The 23,906-nt window shown below is 43.1% G+C and overlaps 1 protein-coding gene across 1 annotated transcript in view; it reads right to left on the bottom strand.

Annotated features, from left to right (window-relative positions):
• SATB2 (SATB homeobox 2) overlaps window positions 1-23,906 on the bottom strand; it is a 139,357-nt gene that overhangs the window by 52,153 nt on the left and 63,298 nt on the right. Inside the window, exon 5 of the mRNA XM_054722858.1 lies at window positions 16,751-17,223. Within this exon, the coding sequence (XP_054578833.1) occupies window positions 16,751-17,223 (473 nt within the window). The remainder of the gene's footprint in view (window positions 1-16,750; window positions 17,224-23,906) is intronic.

Genomic DNA, 23,906 nt, shown 5'->3' with positions numbered 1-23,906 from the left:
TGAGTCTTTTTCATTTTGGTTATTATGAGCTTTTAACTATTTAAACTGGGATTTTTTTTTTTTTAAATAGAGTCCAAATTCTGTAGGCTCATAAATGCAAAAGGAGCTTATTTGGGTAGCTGAAAATCATCACTGGGGAGGAAAATTAGAAGAAAATGTATGGCATAAACAGATACACCACACACTGCCCCATCTTAATTATCAAGATAAGTAAATGTTGACCACACTGAAGCCGTCTTGAATAGAACATAAATTAATAATTTATCACACATAAATATTTCCAAGGCCCTTGTCACTAGATTGTCTGGCATTTTAATTATCAGCCAGCCCAGCGGAAGGTGTCACTTGGACATTCCCATTATGCAGCCTGAGATATAGAGAGTGCGGCATGGCACCTGGGCACCGGGGAGAAAAAAGAAAAGATGTACTTTTATGAATAGAAAGGTCATGAATATGGAAAATGTGAAAATTGAGGGACATTAATAAATTAACCAGGATATTGCTTATTAAACTTTCATATCAGTAATCACATTAAAACATATTGCGGGTATTGAGCAAAGTGGTCATTAAGTCGTTTCCTCATCGTAGGCAACAGAGCTTTCTCCAGGGAGAGCTTGGACCAGCTCCTCCTCGGAGTGAGCGAGGTTACCCACGACCAGGAAACCTGTGCACTGAGGGGAGGAGAAGGAGCGCCTGCACGGGGTGGAGAGGCATGAGCACAAATAACTCTCGGGCGACAAGTTGCTGAAAAATGAAGGGAGTTGGGGGAAAAGGAACCTCAGCTTGGCTTCCTCTGTAGCCTTGAGCTGGGGACTGTGTGAGCTTCATCGTCTTTTCAGCACCGGCAAAGAAGAGATGAGGTTGGCAGAAAATTCAGAGAGCGCAAAACAATTCAACACCCAAAATAAGAGCTAATACAATGCCATCTAGCCTGATTGCTAATAGAGGTTATCTTTGCAGACAAAACATTCAGGCTGACTTTTAAAATTAAAAAAAAAAAATGATGTACTTATTATGTCTAGTATGTTAAATAATATTTATTTGTAACAAATTAAATGACTTTAATGTTTCTGAATTTGCAGTTTCTGTCGATGGGCTTTCTTATTTAAATGATTATGATTTCCGTATTTCTTCAATAACTCACATAGTTTGCCCCAAACTGCTAGTGTGCAAAACACATGCTAATACTCAGAAATGTTAGGGAAACATTACCGTGAATGGCTCTATAGAATGCACTTTTAAGTTTCGGCACTAGCCCTTGAAGACCTGGCTGGGCAGGTGAGAAACTGTCTTATGGGCCCTTACCCCTTTAAGACAACAACAAGGGGCCCCATACCTGGGCCAGGTCTTAGGAACACTGGGCTTGAGCTCCTCAGACACCCCCTGCCCAGGCACTCCGGGACCGCCAACAACAGTCAAGGTCATTACTGACTCAATGATAACAGACAGCGTTCTTCTTAGCTCTCACATCTTTGGTAATTCTCTAGGATTAGGCTATATCCCCCATAGACTATCTGGAGAACCCCCAAATTCAATATACCTAGTACCAAAGAATGGCAGATCAATCCATTCATTAATTTCTTATTTGTGACCTGACACAAAGTTCAGAAAGGAATAAACAGATTAATTAAGACACAGATTCTGATGCCAAGCAGTTTACTATGTGATGGTTTACAGAAGCGCAATGCTAAAGATGACAAGGGACATACATTCCAGACAGAACTACGGCCATTTCCGAGCAAGCGAGCGTGAAAGTGTTGCCAACTACAGGACTCAGGGAAAAGGTCTTGGAAGAGGTGGGACTGCACTGGGCTGGGGTTTGAAATATGCAGAGTCCAAGGATATAGAGATAATGGTGAGACCAGGCCAAGGAAATCAGTGAGGGACAGGACAGTATCAGAACATTTAAGAACCCAGCCAGTGTGGCTCAGTGGTTGAGTGTCGACCTGTGAACCAGGAGGTCATGGTTCGATTCCCGGTCAGGGCACACGCCTGGGATGTGGGCTTGATCCCCAGTATGGTTTGTGCAGGAGGCAGCCAATCAATGATTCTCTCTCATGGTTGATGTTTCTATCTCTCTCTCGCTCTCCCTTCCTCACTAAAATTAATAAAAAAAATTTTAAAACACTTAAAAGAAAAATTAAAAGCATGACTAACCCAGGATACCAAAAGAAGTTTCTATTCATTAAAAGAGTACAAAAACTGATAAAGTGGTAGGAGACATTTTGAAGTGAAAATAATACTGCCCGTGTCAGTATCATTCTGAACTACTGGAGTATATACACAGACTAACCAGCAAACATTACCCCCAAAATGAAGTGATATTAGATAATCTGCTCAGCCTTTTTGTCACCTGCAACGAATTAGGCTTTCAATATGCAAAACATCTTCCTTCCAGAAAAACAAATGATCATGATTCCATTTAATTGTAATTTAATGAGGCATAATTTATTTTTTAAAGTGATATACACCAGGTGTGTACTGAGGAAACTGGCCCAGCCAAACCCCAGTGCTTTCCTTTAGAAAAAAAACTTCCAACTGGCAGAGACTGTTTTCATTCCTGTCAACTGTATGTCTGTTTGTGGCAGCTGAAGTCGGAGAGATAAAGGATAACTTGTGTTGTGGTGTTCACATATTTATTATAACACATACCTTTAAGTAACTCACCCTCCCCCCCCCAAAAAAAAAACACTCAGTTATATAAAGCAACCGGTTTGAAAGTGTTGGGTTCTAATCTAAACAAAGGGAGATATTACTGCAGGGTGTGGGGAATGGGATGGAAGAGGGCAGAGAGGGGATAAATGGTGATGGTAAAAATAAAATAAAAAAAATATAAACCCCAAAGATAGCTTATGTGATTGCTATGCTAAAAGCAAGGCTGTGTGCTGGACACTTCTTTAGAAACATTTAGAGAAAATAAGCCTTATCCCTCATAATATGTTTTCATTATTAACTGTTAGATGTATGAACAAAGCATATAAGCTGTTTCATGATGGTCCTCTCCAGAATCAAGTTTCATCTCTTTAAGGACGTATGAGTTGAAACATTTATTTGGGAGTCTTCTGTAGTGGTAAGTTGAAAATATACTGTTTTAGTTCATAATTTTATATATATTTTTTAACAAATGATGTCATAACAGTTCAGCAAGGTTAAAAGGCACACAGATCCCCAATTTACACATTAAAATTGCAGCAGGCCAAGGGCGGAAGGGGCCTTGGCACTCATTTGGCGCTCACATGGGCCAACCCTGCCTGCATCCACCTCTGAACATGACCTATCACACACACACACACACACACGCGCACACACACACACACACACGTGCACACACGCGCGCGCACACACGCACACGCACACACACGCACACGCACACAAAATCCCTTCAGAGGTACTCCTCACCTTTCAGCGCCCCTTTTGCATGCTTATTTGTTAGCCTGAATTTTCACACGTTTCTGAAATTTCTGGTTCCAGCTGACATGAGAGCCAAAACTGGTCTCCTCCTAAGAAGACCAGGTAACCCCAAATTCCGGGCCGAGTCCTACAAAGTGAACTCCTAACTGTCAGCAGTCCATGCACAGGTCGCTGGCGCTGCGACATCAGCGGCACGGCTGCAGACAGCACTGGCACCCTACATCCTGAAAGCTGACCCCGGCACCGCCTCTCCCCCACTCTCCGATCTCGTTTCCTTCTAGGTGCTCCGAAGGGGCATTTCCCCCTCTGCTCAGGAGCATAAACAGGTTTCCCTGGGCCCCATACTCATAACCTGCACCCCCACGCGGACTTGCCTGCTGAAATCCGTTTGTGTGATGCCAGAAACACTCCTCCTCCCCTTACTCCTCCCCCAGAGCACCGCCTCGCCATGAAGCCAGACTGTGCAGTCTGATTTGAATAAAAGGTTTACAGGGCACAACAATGACAATTTGATTTTTATTATTAAAAGTGATGTGTTAAATCCTCAAAGAAAATGTCGTTATTGCATTAGTTTAATAAAACCCCTCTTTTCTTATAATATTTCTTTATTGGGAAAGACAGCCTATGCATGTAGCATTTTTGCAGGATGGGGGTGGACAGAATTGAGCCTCTGAAGGGAATTAATGTCTCTGCAAGTATAAATGCACATTCAAGAATAGCATTTGCAGACAGATGTTGCTGCTGCAGAGCCGTATCCTATAATGAACTAAAAGACTATGTATAATGTGGACACACAGACACTGCAGTTGGTGATACTTTCTCCCTCCTTTGAAGGGAAATGGCTCTAGTTCTATCCCATTTAGGACACTTTTATCTTTTTTTTTTTTAAATCTTCACCAAAGGATATTTTTTCCATTGATTTTTTAGAACGGGAGTGGAAGCGGGGAGAGAGGTGGGGGGAGAGAGAGAAACATCAGTGGGAGACACATTAATTGGTTGCCTCCCACATGTGCCCCGACCAGGGCCGAGGACTGAAATGCAACCCAGGTACATGCCCTTGACCAGGAATCGAACCCGTGACCCTCCAGTGGGCTGGCGCTCTAACCACTGAGCCAAACCGAGCAGGACGACACTTTCATCTTCTATACCGTGCTGCTATACAACCTCTTCTTCCCATGAAACAGGAAACTCCTTCGGAGCACAATCCATACATTTTGTGCTTAGTGGTCAGTTGGGCGATATACAGAAATGTAGGGCACCAAGAAGACACTAAATGCATATTTCTTCATTTTCCTGAGAACTGAGTCCTATTTTTGCTGAACAGCCCGCAGCCGGCCCTGATAGACCACGTGCTCAAAGATCCCCATTATACGCAAGATCTCTTCATTCAATCCACTGAAAACAGTCAGATGACGGAAACCGAGATTGTGGGCAATGCAAACTCCACTTTAGAACAAATAGGCCATGTCCCCCAAAATACAATAAAACTTTGCTCGTGCCACGTGATACATCAAAACACAGAAAGCATGCAACACGGCGTGAGTGCCGACAGCCCAACAGCCTGCACCTTTCAAACTTCTTCCCCTGCCGAGCCGCCCCTGAGCAGGTGCGATGGAGGGACTGGGCCTAAACCGACCCGAAAAGATTCCTGGCAACTTGGCTCACAAGTACTGACCACCTGATCTGTGCGGTAACAGATACCGTCAGAGGAGCGGTTCCACCTCACTCTCCTCCTCACGCCTTCTCTCCTGGCTTTAGAAAGTCTCAGGTACCGGAATGGGGTGCTACACACAACCTAAGTCTGAATTTTCTAAGCGCATTGGCACCAGGAAGCAGAAGCAAATGGAGAACTGAATAGGGTCCCCTGGGAAACACTTCACAGCGGCACTCTGGGCTCCAGGCACCCACGACTTCCGCTAACACTCGAGTTCCCGGGCCAGGACCATCGCCTTCCCAACGGCCTGGGCCCCCCGTTATTCCACGAGCATTCTCCGGAACAACTGTTGGCAAACTGCCCCCAAACCTACTAGTGTTTCCTACAGTTTAAAATCATTGGCAAAGATAATACTTTCCAAAAATAAAAACAAACCCCAAACATTCATTTATTGGATATTTTTATCTCAAATGTATCAGGTGCATTCAGATATAAGAAGTAAAGCAGTCTGTTAATAAGGGAGTTGACTCTGTCCTGGAACAGAGTTATAAAATGTTAGCTTTTCCTGCTGAAATGTGTCTGCATGAACTCCCATCACCTCCAGGGTCAAGAGCATCTGTCCCCACCCGTCCATGTGCCACGTCACGGGACTTCTCAGGCCACCGTGGGAGCACTGCCTTGCAAGTCTCTCTGCTCCTTGCATTTCACTCCCTGAAGGAGCGACTGTCCTTCACCTTCCGCTCTCTAACAGCAGGAATGAGTGAGAATAAAGTGGTTCTGAGTGTGAGTTCCGAGTGTGAGTTCTACAGTCTGAATTGCTGGGTTTCAAACTGGGCTCCAGTTGCACATGGATTGATGACTCTTCCTATGGCCCAGGTTCCTCACATGTCAAATTAAGATAATAACGTACTTCCCCCATAGGGATCCCTAGAGAGCTTATAACTGTACCCAATACATGTTAAATGTTCAATAAATACCAGCTATCGTTATAATGCCTACCATAGTCTCTGAACGCTTAATAAACATTTGTTAAGTGAATGGATAAATAAATACAGACCTAACATCGAAGTACAGTTCTTAAGAGTCAAGGCCTTCCAGTTATATTTTGCTAAGTGTCTTCCCGAATACAGTAGGAATAAAATATGAAGAATAAATTTTAGGAAGTAGGATAATTAAAATTATTGGGGGTAAAGGAAAATGCAAAGGAAAGTTTAATAAACTATATACTAAGTGAAATGAACATTCAGGATAGCACTTAAACTAAGATATTCACTTTATTCTTCAGAAAAGTAAAAACAACTTTTCCTCCCTAAGTAACTCTGTATCATTTAAAATGAGCCTTAGTCTGCATCGTTGCTGAAACAGGGACTGTAATTATTAGTGAGTGATAAAATTAATTGAGCACATCATCACTAACATTCTTTTTTTTTTTTTTTTTTTTTTTAAATATATTTTATTGATTTTTCACAGAGAGAAAGGGAGAGGGATAGAGAGCTAGAAACATCGATGAGAGAGATACATCGACCAGCTGCCTCTTGCACACCCCCCACCGGAGATGTGCCCGCAACCAATGTACATGCCCTTGACCGGAATCGAACCCGGGACCTTTCAGTCCGCAGACCGACGCTCTATCCACTGAGCCAAACCGGTTTCGGCGATCATCACTAACATTCTTATACTGAAATGCAATTAGGTTAGAATTACCAAAGTGCTCCATCCATGGTACAGTATTGCTTCATGAAGGTTTCTTTCTCTTTCATGAAGGCTTTGCTTTAGAAATATACACATAAAAACGTAAGTGGAAATGAGATCGACTTCAAGATAGACATACAAAATGCAGGTGTGGTCACGTGTGTGCATGTGTGCACCAGCTCCTGAGATAAAAAGTATTTCTTACAGGGGGTTGCAGTCAGAGCAGTTTGAAAGGAAATGCTTGCCCGGCCAGCGTGACTCACTGGTTGAGCAATGACCTATGACCCAGGAGGTCACAATTCGATTCCCAGTCAGGGCACATGTCTGGGTTGCGGGCTGGATCCCCAGTATGGGGCGTGCAGGAGGCAGCTGATCAGTGATTCTCTCTCATCATTGATATCTCTGTTCTATCTCTCTCTTCCTCTCCCTTCCTCTCTGGAATCAATAAAAATACATTTAAAAAGAAAAGAAAGTCAATGTTGTAGACTGATGTGAGGCACAAAACTTATAAAATTTAAGCAACCTTGAAATTTCCACCTGACTTTGAATTGATTCAGATATATTTTTCTCACAACATTTCTGGTCTTTAAATTTAATTCACCTTATTTGAACAAACCTGCACTTAACTGCAGGCCAAATGGTCACCCTCTCACTCAATGGCTAGGGAAAGCACACTTGTGTATTTATTTTATTACTTTAAATAAGCAATGGCGAAAAGTACATAAATAGTGGGATCTAAAGCCAGTGTTTCCTGGTGTTTCTTCTACAAAAATTCTACTTTAATTATAAACATCACCCTGCATTTGGGGAGGCCAGTTCCATAATGAAACAGGAGGCCTTCACACTAAGCGTGCGGGTCTCCACTGAGACACTCACTGGAGGTGAAAGAAAGTCCTAATTGAGGACAAAGACGCCTTATTTGTGTGAAATGAGTCCATCCCTCCCTGTTAGGGAATAGTGACAGAAGTTTATAAAACTATTGCCAAAAGGCAGTCTTTTTTGGTAAAAGTGGTGAAACCTGCATTTTCTGTAATTAGCTCATAACTAATCTTATTTTATTTTAATCCTCACCCAAGGATATTTTTCCCTTGATTTTTTTTTTTTTTTTTTTTTTTTTTTTGGAGAGAGTAGAAGGGAGAGGGAGAGACACAGAGAGAGAAACATCGATGGAAGAGAGACACATCGATTGGTTGCCTCCCACACATGCCCCAACTAGGGCCTGGGATTGAGCCTGCAACTGAGGTACGTGCCCTTGACCAGAATCAATACTGGGACTCTTCAGTCCGCGGACCAACGCTCTATCCACTGAGCCAAACTGGCTGGGGCTCCTAACTAATCTTAAGAACTTCTCACACTAGTTGGTGATCAAAGAAACAGACAGAACCATGGGCTCTCTTGTGTTTCCTTTGGTACAAGTTCTGTGAGGAACAGGGGTGGAGGGGCGGTGGGGGGACGATGGAGGGGTGGTAGGGGGGCGGTGGGCGGGGGGAAGAGTCTTCCAATTTTCTTTTATATAAATGTTTCTATTTCAAGTAGACTGGGGACTGAGGAGAGAGTTGTGTATGTTTGACAGCTTTGCCTCAACCTTCTCGTTACCCAGAGCACAAACAAAGCCAGCACCTCGCCCGGGCTTTTTGGCTGAAATTGCCTAGAAAGTGCTAATTAATGATACTCTATGTACACACGAGGCACTACAGTGAGACCACTATCTACAGGGCCATCCTCAAGCCATCTAATAACTCGGGAGACACTGCTATTCTGCCAGATATTAATATTATTATAATCTTTAAATCTACGAAGTCACGCCAGTGGTTCTGAAATGAAAGATTGCCTGTTTGATGAAGCAAGCAGGGCCATCTTCTCCTACTTTATTAATTTAATGTTGAAATCAAAAGAAGGTATATTATTTGCTTCCCAAGCCAATAACAGGTCCGTGCCTGATCTGCGGCATTTCATATTGACAGCCCATCGTTCAGAGGGTGGGCTTCCTCTCCTGGCAGGTCCCCCCGTCGTTTTATAACCAGCTCACTGGACCATGGCGTCCAGACCCCCGGGTTTCCATTGTGTGTTATTCCTGTACAGCTTGCGGGGAGCCCTATCTCTACTGGAGATGAGAAATGCTGATGACTGAGACCAGAGGTCTGCTGAGGAAGAAGTCTGAATATCTTCGAGGTCAAATTTTCCACCCATATAAACTGGATGTGTAACTAAATCATGCCTATCTTTGGCGAACAATATGTATAAATTAAACACAAGACTTAAGATTTTCTCACCCCAGAAAAATGAGTGGCAAAGACTGAAGCCAAGACTTCCAAACAGCCTGGCCTGCATGGCTCAGTGGTTGGGCATCAACCTATGACCAGGTCAGGGCACATGCCCAGGTTACGGGCTTGATCCCATGTGGGGCGTGCAGGAGCCAGCCAATCAACGATTCTCTCTTATCGTTGATGTTTCTATCTCTCTCTCCCTCTCTCTTCCTCTCTGAAATCAATAAAAATATATATTTTTTTAAGAAATAAAAAGACTTTCAAATATTTTGGTCGCTAAAATTTTCATCTTGTTACTACACATCTCTTGCTAATGGTGCCCCTTCAAAATAGATTGGTCAGCAAGCCCTGAGGCATTTTAACCTTAATGATCTGAGTGTGCATATACTACAAACATGGTGCCAATAAAGCATGAAAGCAAAATACATGTCACTTCGCACGAAGACATTTGTATTTCCAGCCGTTGACCGCACTGCCAGCTTTCCTGATACATCATTCAATCTCATTTTCCAATCTGTTGGAACATTCTCCAGTTGCTGAGTGACTTCAGAAGTTGTATTTATAACCCTGGCCTTCAGCTTCTTCAAATGATGTGGCTCTGATGAGTAAACAGCAGATTTTTGGCAAAGTCTCATAAAAAAATAACAAGTAGTCAAATAAGGGCGGGTCAACCAAGCGAGTCCCCGGGGATGTTTTAAATTCTCTTCGCTATCAGATCGGACCGGGACAGCTTTCTCCGGCCAGGCCTTGGACAGAACGTGGAGAACCAGGTCACTCGGTGACTGTGTCATGGAGCCAAAGGAGGAGCAAGATACCGAATCAGGGGCCTTCCGGTTACAGAAGAACCACACCGTGTGGACAGACCGGTGCCTCTACGGAAAACACGCTTCTAAGAACTGGCTCAGGAGAGAGAGCCACCTGGAACCCAAAACGTGCCTGACCTTCCTGAGACTCGGCAAAAGTCTTGTTTAAAATGATACAAACGCCTCATGACCGATCCTTTGCAGGAGGATGTCAGGTAATGGGGTCAGTGGTGCAGAGCGGGGCCGAGGCCCACGGCTAACGGCCCTTTCCGGGCATTCTAACGCTCCCATCCGCACGGGGCGGGCATCCGTGCCAATGGACGCAGCCTAGTTTGGGTCAAAGCGTCCTCTCCTTCATTGAACAGATTTGCTCAGATGGACGGTCTCAGAGGAGAAGCAATGTTAATAAGTGTGTGTGGGGGGGATTGGGGGGAGTTCTAAACATATGAATATATAGGTCACTGGATTTTTAACTAAATTAGAGAATAATTTATCTATTAAGGAAGACTCACTGTACCTATTTTATGAAACTGTGCTACTCACAGGTCAGTGGACACCCCACAAGTATTCCTTGGAAATAGGAAGTCTCTTAAAATACTGTCATAAGCCTTTGGCTAATGTTTTAAGTCCATAACGTGACAAGGGGCAAAAGGATACGCGAGGTTAGGATTCATAATCCAACTGCCAAAAGGCAAAGATGTCAACACAGCAAGTAGCTCAGCAACTTGTTTCTCGTCCGTGGCTCCGGAAAGCGGAGGTATGCCAGCACCGAAGTAAACTCGGGGTGCCGGCGAGGGAAAACACATATGGAAAAGCTGCTGACAGAGCCCTGGTCCCACTGCTTCTCGAAATTTTTGGTCCTGCATCCCCGACAGAGCCCCGGAGGAGGGGCGGGCCAAGGAGCAGAGGGACTCCGCAACTCACGGAAATCACATAAGTCACCGTGCAGACCCGGGAAGAATGGCTTTCGTTTGAGTCGAATTTGGAAGATCTCATAGGAACTCAGAACTAATGTGTTTCTGACTCACGTTCTCTCTCGCCCCGCCCGCCACCCCCAATATCTAATATCCGTAAGTAAATCTGACGTCAACATCAGTCCACTGGGTTCAGGGGACTCCGTTTAAAATAATAACAACGTCTTGCTTTAGACTTGGGAAGGTAGCAGGCTAACACGGGAGGTAGGTTTCATTCAAACTTCTAACCCATGGCATAACCAATGCCCACCAGGCTGGCAATGGCATTGATCTGTCACCTGGGACTGACTAAGGAAGTGCTTCTGAGGGAAACCGGTGAGGGACGAGGAGGAGCAGCAGGACACGGAAGGGGAGAGACCCAAGCAAGGTCCCAGCCTCAGCCGATCCTGCAGAGAGAGCGCTCTGGGGTGGGAGTCACTCCTCAGTGTCCCTGCGACAGCAGGCACGGAGCTGGGCTTCGTCCTCCCCCACCCATCAGACCTCGGGTTGGCATTGCCAGCTCCTTGCCGGTGCGAGCAGGCAAAATCCAGTGGCCTGAGGAGGGTCCTTTGAGCTTTTCATCTGCGCGTCTTAAACATGAAAAACTACTCTGATGTGTATTCACAAGTCCGGCATCATATATGAATGCTGTGCATGTGCTTTTGTTACACACACACACACACACACACACACACACACACACACACACACCACTAGATTTGTTCTTGGTCTAATCGTCAAGCACAAGCACATAAACTGTAGGCTGAAAAATTGCTTTTCGTTTAATTTGGTAATAAATGAATAACGGACATCACCAACTATTTCTGGAAAATACCCAGCGGACTGAGGATACGCTACGTACCAGTAAAGCCACTGAGTGCAAGACTGATGCGGCCCTAGGTGTCCACCTAAACCAATGGTTCTGATTCTGTTTGCTTCGGCGGGGGGGGGGGGGGGGGGGGAGGGGAGGCGCGGGAGGAGTTGAGATTCTTTTCTGTCCAAAGGGTAACAATCCTTTTATGTTATCATCTATAAAAGTTAATTTTTATTTGCTTATTATAGCTGGCAAATTATTATATCACCCATAAATGCCTGATTCCACTCAAAAAAAAAAGCCTCCCATTTGGAGAGTGCACGGTAGGTTTCATAGGGCATCGTACCCCGTATTTTCCACATAACAATGCTGCTGGGGACGCCCAGCTGGCCAGCCTCGCTGCTGGGGACTGCGTGCACACAGCGAAAACAATCTGCCTGCTGACCTCCGGCTCGAGTTCAAACTATGTCATTCTGTCAATACCATCTACCTTGATTAGGTTGGGCTTTATACACAACAGGTTATGATCCCAGAGGGATGAAAAGCTTTCCCAAATTAAAAGCAGAATTTTAAAAGGAAATACTCATACATTCCTAGGCAGTTTCCATTTGATATCCTCAAGGCTGGCCCATGAACTCCAGCTCATGTTGATTGAAAGTGAATGTTCCTTTCTGGGTGTAGCCATCTCACAAATTTAATGGCAGGAGGAAAAAAATAAAATGTGTTCCATGCTTCAATTAGACCTTTTATAACTTGGCACTTGAAAGATGGCAATGCCAAAGAAAAATCATTAATCCATAAAAATAGACAAAAAGGACCGGGCCGCCGAAGACAGACCTCCCGGAGTCGCGGCCCCGGTGGGGTGGCCCCTCACACCGGCCGGCCTGACTTTTGTCCAGCCGCACTGTGCGTCTCCTCTCGGGCTTCGTGCTGCTTGGACAAAAGGTTTACTGTATTTGGTTTTAAATCCAAAGCAATACAACCATGCTTTCAATTTTGTCCTTTGCCAAAGGAGCTGTATATAGAACCAGGCAATAAAATGTTGGCTAACCATGAAATGCCTATTCATGGGCATGAAGGATACATGAAAGAACTTGCGCGCACACACACAGAACTGCACGTACAGGCTAAGAGATGCACCCTTCCACTCTGTATTTTGCAGCGGTACCCAACAGACGCGCTCAAGAGGACCGAGTTTTTCACAATCACCAAGGCTGCCTGAGGACTCTGACTCACGAGAGAAACGTGATGGAGCGATGTTTGGAACAAGCGCAGGCCTCTGTGAACCTCGAGACTCGTTTTCAAATGATGTAAACAGACTCCATCCGTAACAGAACGTATAAGTCTGCTAAGAGCTAAGGGAGCAAGAAACGTCACCTCTCCAGGTCTCCTGCCATACTTAATCCGTCAGCACCCAACCTCAAGCACCCCCACTGCGTCTCTTCCCTGCTCCCACTCCTGGAGTCCAGCACTGCTGGAGACTGAGCAAGCCACAGGGGTTCCTTCTATCACTAGTGCGTGCTGTTGAACTTCAGCTGAGGCCTCCAACTCCCTCACAAATCCTCCTATCTCAAACTGACTCCCTAGCCCCGTGGTCGGCAAACTGCGGCTCACGAGCCACATGTGGCTCTTTGGCCCCTTGAGTGTGGCTCTTCGGCCCCTTGAGTGTGGCTCTTCCACAAAATACCACGGCCTGGGCGAGTCTATTTTGAAGAAGTGGCGTTAGAAGTTTAAGTTTAAAAAATGTGGCTCTCAAAAGAAATTTCCATCATTGTCCTGTTGATGTTTGGCTCCGTGGACTAATGAGTTTGCCGACCACTGCCTCGCCCATTCAAACTGTCAACCTACTTCTGGCCTCCCTTTCAACACCAAATTTTGGAAACAGTAATTTGCAGCCCCAGCTTCTGTATCCACAACAGTTCATCACTCCTTAACTCCTCAATTCTGGCTCCTGCCTTCACCACTCCAATGAAATTATACTTTAAAGTTTGCAAAGATCTCTACCAACCAATCACCCAATTTCATGGCACGGTTTCAAGCTTCTCCCTCCCAGACTTCTTTGGTTGCCATCCATAATGAAGTCTCTTGGAAACCTGACTCACATCTTCCATCCATCTCACTACCATTTCCCCATTCTTCCATCTCCACCTAACCCCAGCTCTCCTGGCATTTCTTCTGTCTCTTCCTGGTAGGAGTGGTGGCGATGGTTTCTTCCCCTCGTTCCCCTGACTCTTTAAATCCCAGGCTCTGTAAATAAATTTCAAATCTCGTTCTCTAACCCTGACCACTCTTTTTAGCACCAACCTCATATTTTTAACGACGGCAACACATCTTCACTTAAGAAATCTGCCTGCACCTCCAAGTCAAAATAGCCCAATCCAAAACATCTCTTTCAATAGCCTCCTTGATTCTCTAATTACAGCTTTATTCTCAATCACCAGCCTCACCCCCTTGGCATTATCTTTAGTTCTTTCCTCTTTGCCCATTCAAGTAGTTGCATTTTCTGTCAATGTTACTTCTACAATGCTTCTCGACCACTCCATCGCCATCAACCTAGTTCAAAACTTCTACTCATTTCAGCTGGACACTATGGCAGCCTTCTAAATGATAATCCTATGCTCTTGTTATCCTGAGGGAAAAGAAATCTTCCTAAGTCATCCAGTTCTAATTATTGGATCATAGCACATTCCTACATAAAATAGTCAATGGCTTCCAGTGCCTATGAAATAAAGTTCAAAGTTCTTAGCTTTGCCCGAAGACCTTTTTTGATCAGTTCCCTCCAGATCAGTCTTACTATCTAGCTTTGCTACCAACTACCAACTATCCTCATATTTTTGACTCAACACTTTTCTCATGAATTCTTTTAGCCTGAAATATCCTTCTTCTACTTCTTTGCCTGTTAAATTTTACCTATCCTTCAAGGTCTAACTCCCCAACATACTCAAGTCAGTTATTTACATACGTGCTGGCCCAGGATCTTTTTTATTTTTGCACAGAGCTTTGATTCCTGCCTAACTTAAACTCACTATCCTCGTAAAGACATACCATGTTCATGCTACTGTAAGTATTCCTTGCTCCCACCTCTCCACGAACACCTGCTGCAACCACTGCTTCCTCTCTCCTATACTATTCCCCACACTTCATGTTTTATTTTTGTTATTTGGGCTCAATTATTTTTCACTATAAGGTCCTTAGTTCCTTGAGATTAGCACTTCTTACTTTATTGTTACTCAAACAAGGGTTAGATTAGTGGTTCTCAAAGTACGGTCCTCAGACCAGCAGCATCAGCATCACCTGACTAGAAATGCAAATGTCTGGGTCCCATGCCCAGACCCATTGAATCAGCAACTAGGAGGAGGCCGTGCAATCTGTGTTTTAACAGCCTTCAGGCAATGCTGAAGCATCTGCACACTGAAGTCTAAGAACCACTGATGGAAAAGAATGTCTTCCTTAAAAGCAGCCCTCCGTAAAATAAGACATACAGAAGTAAACTGTTTATCTGTTTATCCTTTATAATTTCCTTAGAACATTATAAAATGAATAAATTAGCCATTGCCACTTTATTCATATCTTAAATCTAACTTGTATATTTTGAAGAGTTTATAAATTAATTAAAGAAATTATAACATACTAGAGGCCCAGTGCACGAAATTCATGCACGTGGGGATGTGTCCCTCAGCCCAGCCTGCACCTTCTCCAATCTGGAACCCCTCAAGGGCAGTCGGACATCCCTCTCACAATCCAGGACTGCTGGTTCCCCACTGCTCACCTGCCTGCCTTCCTGATTGCCCCTAACTACTTCTGCCTGCCAGCCCAATCACCTCCTAACCACTCCCCTCCTATCCTGATTGATGCCTAACTGCTCCCCTGCCAGCCTGATTGCCCCTAACTGCCCTCCCCTACAGACCTGGTCACCCCTAACTGCCCTCCCCTGAAGACCTGGTCACCCCTAACTGCCCTCCCCTGCAGGCCTGGTCACCCCTAACTGCCCTCCCCTGCAGGCCTGGTCACCCCTAACTGCCCTCCCCTGCAGGCCTGGTCTCCCCCAACTGCTCTCCCCTGCAGGTCCAGTAGCCCCCAACATCCCTCCTCTGCCGGCCTGGTCACCCCTAACTGCCCTCCCCTGCAGGCTTGATAGCCCCCAACTGCCCTCCCTTGCAGGCCTGGTCCCTCCCAAATGCCCTCCCCTGCTAGCCATCTTGTGTCCACATGGAGGCAGCCATCTTTGACCACATGGGGGCAGCCATCTTGTGTGTTGGAGTGATGGTCAATTTGCATATTACGCTTTTATTAGATAGGAGAGAGGCCTGGTGCACGGGTGGGGGCCGGCTGGTTTGCCCTGAAGGGTGTCCCAGATCAGAGTGGGGGTTCCCTTGGGGCATGGGGCGGCCTGGGCAAGGGGCCTGTGGTGGTTTGCAGGCCAGCCACGCCCCCTGACGACCCAAGCAGAGGCCCTGGTATCTGAGATTTATTTATCTTCTATAATTGAAACTTTGTAGCCTGGAGCGGAGGCCAGGGCCGGCCAGGGCGGGTGGGAAGCTTGGCTTCCTCCATCGCTGGGGGCAACCCAAGCCTCCTGCTTGCTCCAGCTCTGTGGTCGCCACCATATTTGTTGGGTTAATTTGCATACTCGCTCCTGATTGGCTGGTGGGCATGGCTTGTGGGCGTAGCGGAGGTACGGTCAATTTGCATGTTTCTCTTTTATTAGATAGAATAATGATACTTTTTTTTATAAAGTTCAAAACCAAAGTAATAGATCAGGCATGCATTAATAGTTTTAAATTTACTTTTTAAAAAGAGATGGTAACGGTAGCGACAACCACAAAACTCAAGGTCAGGGTTACATCTGAGGAAAAGTAGATGAGAAGATGAGGGAGGATAGGAGCACACAGACCAGGTCACTGGTCACATTTGGGGCCCTGAGTTGGTGAGTTCAGTTCTGTTCATTATGTTGCTGAAATTGACTAATTAGTTACAACTATGCATGGGTGCATTGCGATAGTAGTTCATAAACTAAGCATTATTCGTTAATCTAATTCTATGTGCTCTGAGAGCCATAAATGGTTTCTAAGAGATAAAAAAGAAAATGTGTCCCAACACCATCCCTAGTATGATTCTTAACCACCACCAGTTACCCTGCTCAGTGCTCATTGTACCTGTGTGCGGTTGAATGCCACTCTTGCAAAGACAGCTTGGGACACGCTGGCCCTCTTCAGCTCATCTCTGACTTGCTGGTAGATATCGGGAGAGACTTCCACAGAAGAGTTGGTTGGCTCTGGCTTCACTGCTCTGGGAATGGGCGGATGGTTCAGGAACTGCTGGTTGATGGCTTGAGGGTGCTGGTGAGCCAGGAGGCGGCTAACAGCAATCTGCTGGTTTATCAGATGGGCCATGGCTATCTGCTGCCTGACGAGCTGTGGACTGAGCTGGGGAGAGAGCAGCCCCGGGCTCATGATGGGCTGTAGCGCGGGCACCTGGTTCCGGACTGGAGTGCTGTGGTGGATTTGGCTATGAGGAGACTGTTCGTTGGTTTTCCCCAAGGACGCCAGCTGATTCATATTTGGTAAATGCATTGGACGCTGGCCCAGGACACAATAGTCTGAAAGGTTTTCTCGTTCCACTCTTTCCACTGTTAGGAGATAAAAGTGATAATGATCATGATTTTCATTGGTATGATTTATTGCTATCATATCACATTTTTTGGTAAATTAATGATATAAACATCTTTTAATATGAAACTGGAAGCCCTAAAGTAAAAGTAAGTTACCCTTTCCTGCAAAATGTTAGGTTTTTCAAACATGATAAGAAAGTGATAATATCCAACACTTTAATTTTCTTAAATTCTTAAAAGTAGGCATTTTATTGGATAGCTAAGACAGAAAACGCTAACCATTATACATTCTAAATCCTCTCCTATATCCAAGCTCTATCATATTATCCTTCCTCACTCTTTGTTACAAATACTAGTACACCAGCTGTTTTCATCTTCTGTAGTTCATGATCATCAGGAAATGATGAGGACAACATCTTCTGCCAAATTAACTACACCCGCCTAATAAAAAGCTACCTAACTATGAAAAACATCATAGAAAATGTCTAACACACAGTATTCCCCTTTTACCTACTCACTCGCTATCTTTGCTATAGAAATACCTCTTGAAGAAATTGATATTTTAATGATGGTAATATACAGTAGGATAAGAAACCTCACAAAATTAGCAATACCACCTTGACTTGCCCTTAAATAAGATGCTCCCCCTTCTCTGGGTTATCTACTTTTTTACATTCTATTGCACTTTACTGAAACTTTAAGGGCCAACCTTGAAAGGGAGAAGAATCATATATGCTCAAACATGAGGCAGATTTTTTTTCTTCCCCCTAGAATATTTCTCAAGAAAGAGTGAGTCACCTCATAGTCAAATCCTTACCTAAATCTGTGTATTACTTTATTATGTGAAACAGAGGTTTGCTTGGAGAAAACAAATTAGGCTAAAAAACCCCTCCATCATTACTAGTTTTAAATGTTGGTAGATATAATCTACAAAATTTGTTTTTTAAACAAAAATTCCAAACAGATTTAATAATCATTTCGTAAAATTGCGAATGTTGGATATGATTTGCAAAAGCCTATTAAGGTAACTGTAAAGAACACTACTGTGGGTGTTCCATGCTGGAGATCAAAAGTACTCACCTAAAGAAAAATTGTTAAAGGTCCCATTTTGTACCATTATTATGTTTGTAATTTGGCATACAGTTTACGGTGACTAAATCATATTTGAATGACAAAAAACACTAAGTCTTGCCCGGCCGGTGTGGCTCAGTAGTTGAGCATTGACCTATGAACCAAGAGGTCACCGTTCAAGTCCCAGTCAAGGCATAAGCCCGGGTTGCATGCTAGATCCCCAGTGTGAGGCTTGCAAGAGGCAACTGATCAGTGATTCTCTCTCATCATTGATGTCTCTATCTCTCTCTCTCTCTCTTCCTCTATGAAATCAACAAAAAATTTTTTTTAAATTTAGAAAGCACTGAGTCTCAAAAAAGTTTAGGCAGAAGTGATCTGTGCTGCAAAACCAGGTGAGATGACTCAAAAAACAGTGATGAGTTTGTCTTTACTTTGACGGAAATGCTAGTGACAGATCACATGTGAAAAATTATAATAATTAATTAATGAACTATAAGGGTGAGGAAAAGTAACATTTCTAAATTAATATTTTATGTAATATATGATTTTAAAATACATGAGGAGGTAAATTAATACATAAAAAATACAAGCAGACATCTGACTATTTCATCTGCATGTCTAGAGGTTTTATATATTCAAAACTTTTCATTGGGAATATAGATAAATACTCATATCTCGGGTTCACGTTATATTCAGACATATACAGCATTTTTTTTCTGCTTTAAAAAAAACACACTGAATGATTGCCTAACTTTCCTATGAACCCCAAATAAGTCAAAAGTTCACCTCAAACTTCTATAAGTGTTCAATTTTTAACTTAATCCTTTCAATGTAATTCATTTAGTTTGCATTCACCTTTTCCTCATAAGGTTCAAGGTGAACAAATTATTTTAATCTTATCCTCTTAAAGGCAAACTCTTTTCAATCACTGTATTAATGAAACTGTAAGGCATACAGTCTTAAAATCAAACCAAGCAAATAGTGAACAGTCTTCGAGTAAGGTAATCTAACACAGTGTCTGTAAAACTAAAATCTCTATTATGATTTCCTTACTGAAAAGAGAAGTGGAGGCCATAGACCCTTCCAGGGTCAAGTCATACTTTAAAGGCAGAAATACTTGGCCTCAGTAGACATTTTATTCACTTTTATTTGTTTATTTGCTTTTTAATTCAGCCAAAGTAAAAACAAATTCAAATGTTAAATTATGTTTTCAGGTACTTAAGCAAAAGTTTTATCCATTTCTTTTTCTACTTCAAAAAACAGACCCATTCTCTCACAGCATGCATTCTTTGACCAAATGCTAATTTTCCAAAATTTCAGCATTTTGTTTACAATGACTTAATTACATTTGAGTGAGTTACTTTCTTGAGATATATTTAAATGACATCATCAATTAAAAAACACACACACTCCATTCACAGATCTAGTCAGAGCATGCACACAATTAAGCATGAACATCAGAGTTCTATGAAACCTGTATGAATTGGTGTAAAAAGAATCAGAATAAATTCAACCCATATTCCTTTAAGATGATGCATAATAATTCTCATTTTCCTTATGAGTTCGCAGATCCTTCTAAGTTCATATAGTTAAGAGCAGTGACTGTAGAAGTATCCTTAGAAACATGTGGTACCACCATGAAGTACTAACTACTTAGTGGTGAACCATACGGAGGGAATTGCAAACACTTCCAGGCAGAGAGCAGCCAGCAATGCCAGCTGCAGAGGCACGAAGTGGAGCGTGGAGCGAGGGAAAGCTGGAATGAATGCACATTGTATATTTCAGATCTCTGTTGTTTCAGGCCCTCTCCTTCATCAGCCAGTTCTGTCTTCCTCCTATTGTCATTTCTTCAGATTTTTTTCAAGAAAATAAAAAATCTGGATTTTTACATGGTCACTCCTAATTTTTTAAGTGTTGGCAACCAATTCCATTTCAAAATGTAATAAAAGCCAAATAAAATATTTCTGAGCCCAGCCAGTGTGGCTCAGTGGTTGAGTGTCAACCTATGCACCAAGAGGTCACAGTTTGATTCCAGGTTGCCGGCTTGATCCCCAGTAGGGGGCATGCAGGAGTGATGTTTCTCTCATCATGGATGTTTCTCTCTCTTCCTCCTCCCTCTCCCTTCGGGTCTCTAAAAATCAATTTTAAGAAAATATTAAAAAAAACATTTCTGAAAACCAGATGCTGCCCATGGACAGCCAGCCTTAAATTTGTGCCTATAAGACTCAAGACACCCCCTATGTTGTTAAAGATAAAAGTATCCATCAACACTTGTCAAAGATGGCAAGGCAGACCTTATCAGGACCACTGCAACAGACAGAGGGAACCCTACAACTGGGTTGCACAGAGGGGAGAGAGTTTGGCCCAACTCCAAATACAGCAGGGGCCAGTGGGACTTCAGAGCCAAGGAGGACGGTGAGGGTCAGTAGACAGAAAATTACCAAGAGGAACTAGCAGAAGTAAGGGGGATTCTGGCTCAACCAACCTAACAAGATTCTTTGCTGAAGACAGGCCAGGTAATCAGACATCACCTGGGGGATCGTGGAGGATGAGATATCGAGGGTGATCAGATACCAAGGGGAGGGGATTCTGGTTAAACTGACTTAGCAGGGTTATTGCTAAAACTGGAATTTACAAGGAAGTGCACAGATGGGCCTAGGAGAAGGTCAGGAGCCTGTCCAAGGGTTGGTCAAGCAAAGAATCTTAGTCCATGTTTTTCAGTCCCTGGCAGCTCTACCAATAAAAGCCAAGTTCTTTACTCCTAAGAATGAAGTAGGGGAAATCATCACCCCAACTCAACTAGTGCCTAAAAGTCCAATGCTCCAGGACCCCAGAGTCTTCCCAAGTTCACGCGTTGATGTTCTAAACAAGAGCACCTTCTGACCATTAGCTATTAAATGCCCATGATTTTGGGCGATGGCAGGCTGTTTGTGCCTCAGAAGGCTTCACTCCTCCCAAGAGATTTATCCTCATTATAATTAGAAGATATTTGGTTCAAAAATATCATGTTACTTCAAGCAATTTTACAGTACATCCAGGAAGCCAAGTATTTCTTTTAATTATTGCAAATCCCTGATATATAGATATAGATATATAGATAGATATAGATATAGATAGAATATATACATATAGATATATATTAGGTGGTTGCAAGAACATTTTCAATACTATATATGCACACACACATAACTTGTCTTATATTCCTATCTGACACTTTTTGGTAATTTCTTTATTGCAATTTGGGGGAAATATCGTTTTATCTGTTGGGAAAGATGTATGATATGATGATTATAAGCAGAGACTCCTAAGCCAGACTGCTGGGATTTAAATCTCAGCTCTACCACTTGGTAGATGTGTAACCTTGGGCAGGTTACTTAACTTCCCTGCGCTTAGTTTCTGATACATTGATTGTGGGCTAAGAACCGTGCCTATGATGAACGATTATTGTGTGGATTAAATGAGCTAATATTTGTTGACACTTAGAACAATACCTGGCACTATGCAATGTTTACCATTACTATTACATTCATCTTGTCCTGTGTGTGTGTGTGTGTGTGTGTGTGTGTGTAGACAGAGATGAATGAATGCGCATTGTATATTTCAGTTCTCTGTTGTTTCAGAAATACTCAAAATATGGTCCTTCAACCATTAATATCCATCTCACCTGAAAGATTGTTAATAAATTCATGGGCCCAGAATCAGAATCTCTTAGTGTTCTATGTGCACTAAGATTCCACATCAGATTTTTTATGTATACTGAAGTTGGAGGATCAATGTCTCCATTGCCTTTGCTTTTACTTACTATCTTTAGAGATTATGCCAGATGCTTATTATTATCTCAGAATTGTAAAATTTACATGATCAGTATCTATATAAAAGCTTTTTATTAAAGTGCCATTGTAAATTTCAGAAAACTATCTGTATAAGTATGACTAACAGATAAGGCTTCTCATTGCAAAATTTCCTGATTAGGACATTCTGGCCAATGTCTGCTATTTCCTGAAGGGCACCTAAAGAATTGCAATCTTTTCTTTGGTTTCAAGAAACTATGCCATGTTACATCATACCAAGCTTAAAGACACATCCCTAGAGTTTAAAAGAATTCATTATCAACATAGAATCACATGCTTCATGGTATGTGCAGGAATATGTTGCTATTCCATTTCTGCGAATGAGGCTTCAGAGTTCATACTCAGACCTATGAATCAGTAGGCAGAAGAATTGAAGGAAAATAAAATTACTTAATCTCACAACTCTTGACATTAAAGTCACAGGAACGTTATACAAATGCAGCTTTAAGTGTCAAAAAATATTATAAATAAAAAAATGGGGAAACACAAGAAATAGAATATGCTTTAAATGTATGGGCATACCTCGCTTTATTGCGCTTGGCTTTATTGCACTTTTTTACAAACTGAAGGTTTGTGGCGCCCTGTGACAAGGAAGTCTATCAGCATCATGTTTCTACCAGCATTTGCTTACTTTGCATCACATTTTTGCCATTTGCACAAAATTTTAAACTTTTTCAGTATTACTATATTTGCTGTGGTGATCTGTGATCAATCTGTAGCCACCAGCATCAAGGCAAGACCCTCCACCAGCAAAAGATCTTGCTGAAGGCTCAGATGATGGTGAGCAATTTTTAGCAATAAAGTATTTTTAAAGATATGTATATTTTTTGAGACATAATGCTGTTGCACACTTAGTAAACTACAGTAGACTGTAAGCATTAACTTTTGTACGCACTGGGGGGAAAAAAAAAGCATGTTACTTGCTTGACTGTGATGCTTTATTGCGGTGTCTGGAACCAAACCTGCAGCATCTCTGAGGTGTGCCTGTGTACGTGTTATATTTACACTAGAGGCCTGATGCACGAAGATTCGTGCAAGAATGGGCCTTCCTTACCCTGGCTGCCAGCACCACCTTCGCTCTGACCAGAGCCACCTTTTCGCTCCTGCCCGGAGCCGCCTTCCTGTCTTCCCACGCTGCCCAGAGGCCTGGAGCAGCTGGGGCAGTGTGGAATGCCCCCGGCTGCTTGGAGCCTGTGTATGCAAATTAACCCGCCATCTTTGTTGGGTTAATTTGCATACTCACTCCTGATTGGCTGGTGGGTGTCGCGAAGGTACAGTCAATTAGCATGTTACTCTTTTATTAGTGTAGACCAACCAAAGGAAGAAAGGAAAGTATCCCACAGTACTTTTAAAAGGCAAATGCTTAGCGGCTTGTTTTCATCTTCCAGAGAATGAGTCAATATCAACATGTTCTAACTTTTTAAAAAAAAATAATTTTTAAAAAGCACATACTCCAGGGACTAAGTGCCCCAAAATGTATTTCCTGAGCATTTATGAGCAGCATTTGATAGGCACAGGTGCCTGCCAATCACAGCAAGATGTCATTGGATAGGTGGAAAGAAGAGCAAACAGGGACTTTTAAGGCCTGAGTTATAACTTGTTGAGTGTTTGGAGGATTGCCTATAAAACGGGAAGGACTGCCTGTAAACTGGGTTGGAATCAAGCTTCCAGGTTACTTATCTAACAGCATCTTAAAGAGTCCTGACAGGGTTTTTAAATAGTTCCCTCTCTCAGAATACTTGCTTCTGTTTTTTGATTCTGACAAGAAGTTAGAACTCT

This window comes from Eptesicus fuscus, chromosome 11, assembly GCF_027574615.1.
Source record: "Eptesicus fuscus isolate TK198812 chromosome 11, DD_ASM_mEF_20220401, whole genome shotgun sequence".
NCBI classification, from domain to species: domain Eukaryota; kingdom Metazoa; phylum Chordata; class Mammalia; order Chiroptera; family Vespertilionidae; genus Eptesicus; species Eptesicus fuscus.
This window is presented reverse-complemented; position numbering and strand designations above follow the sequence as displayed.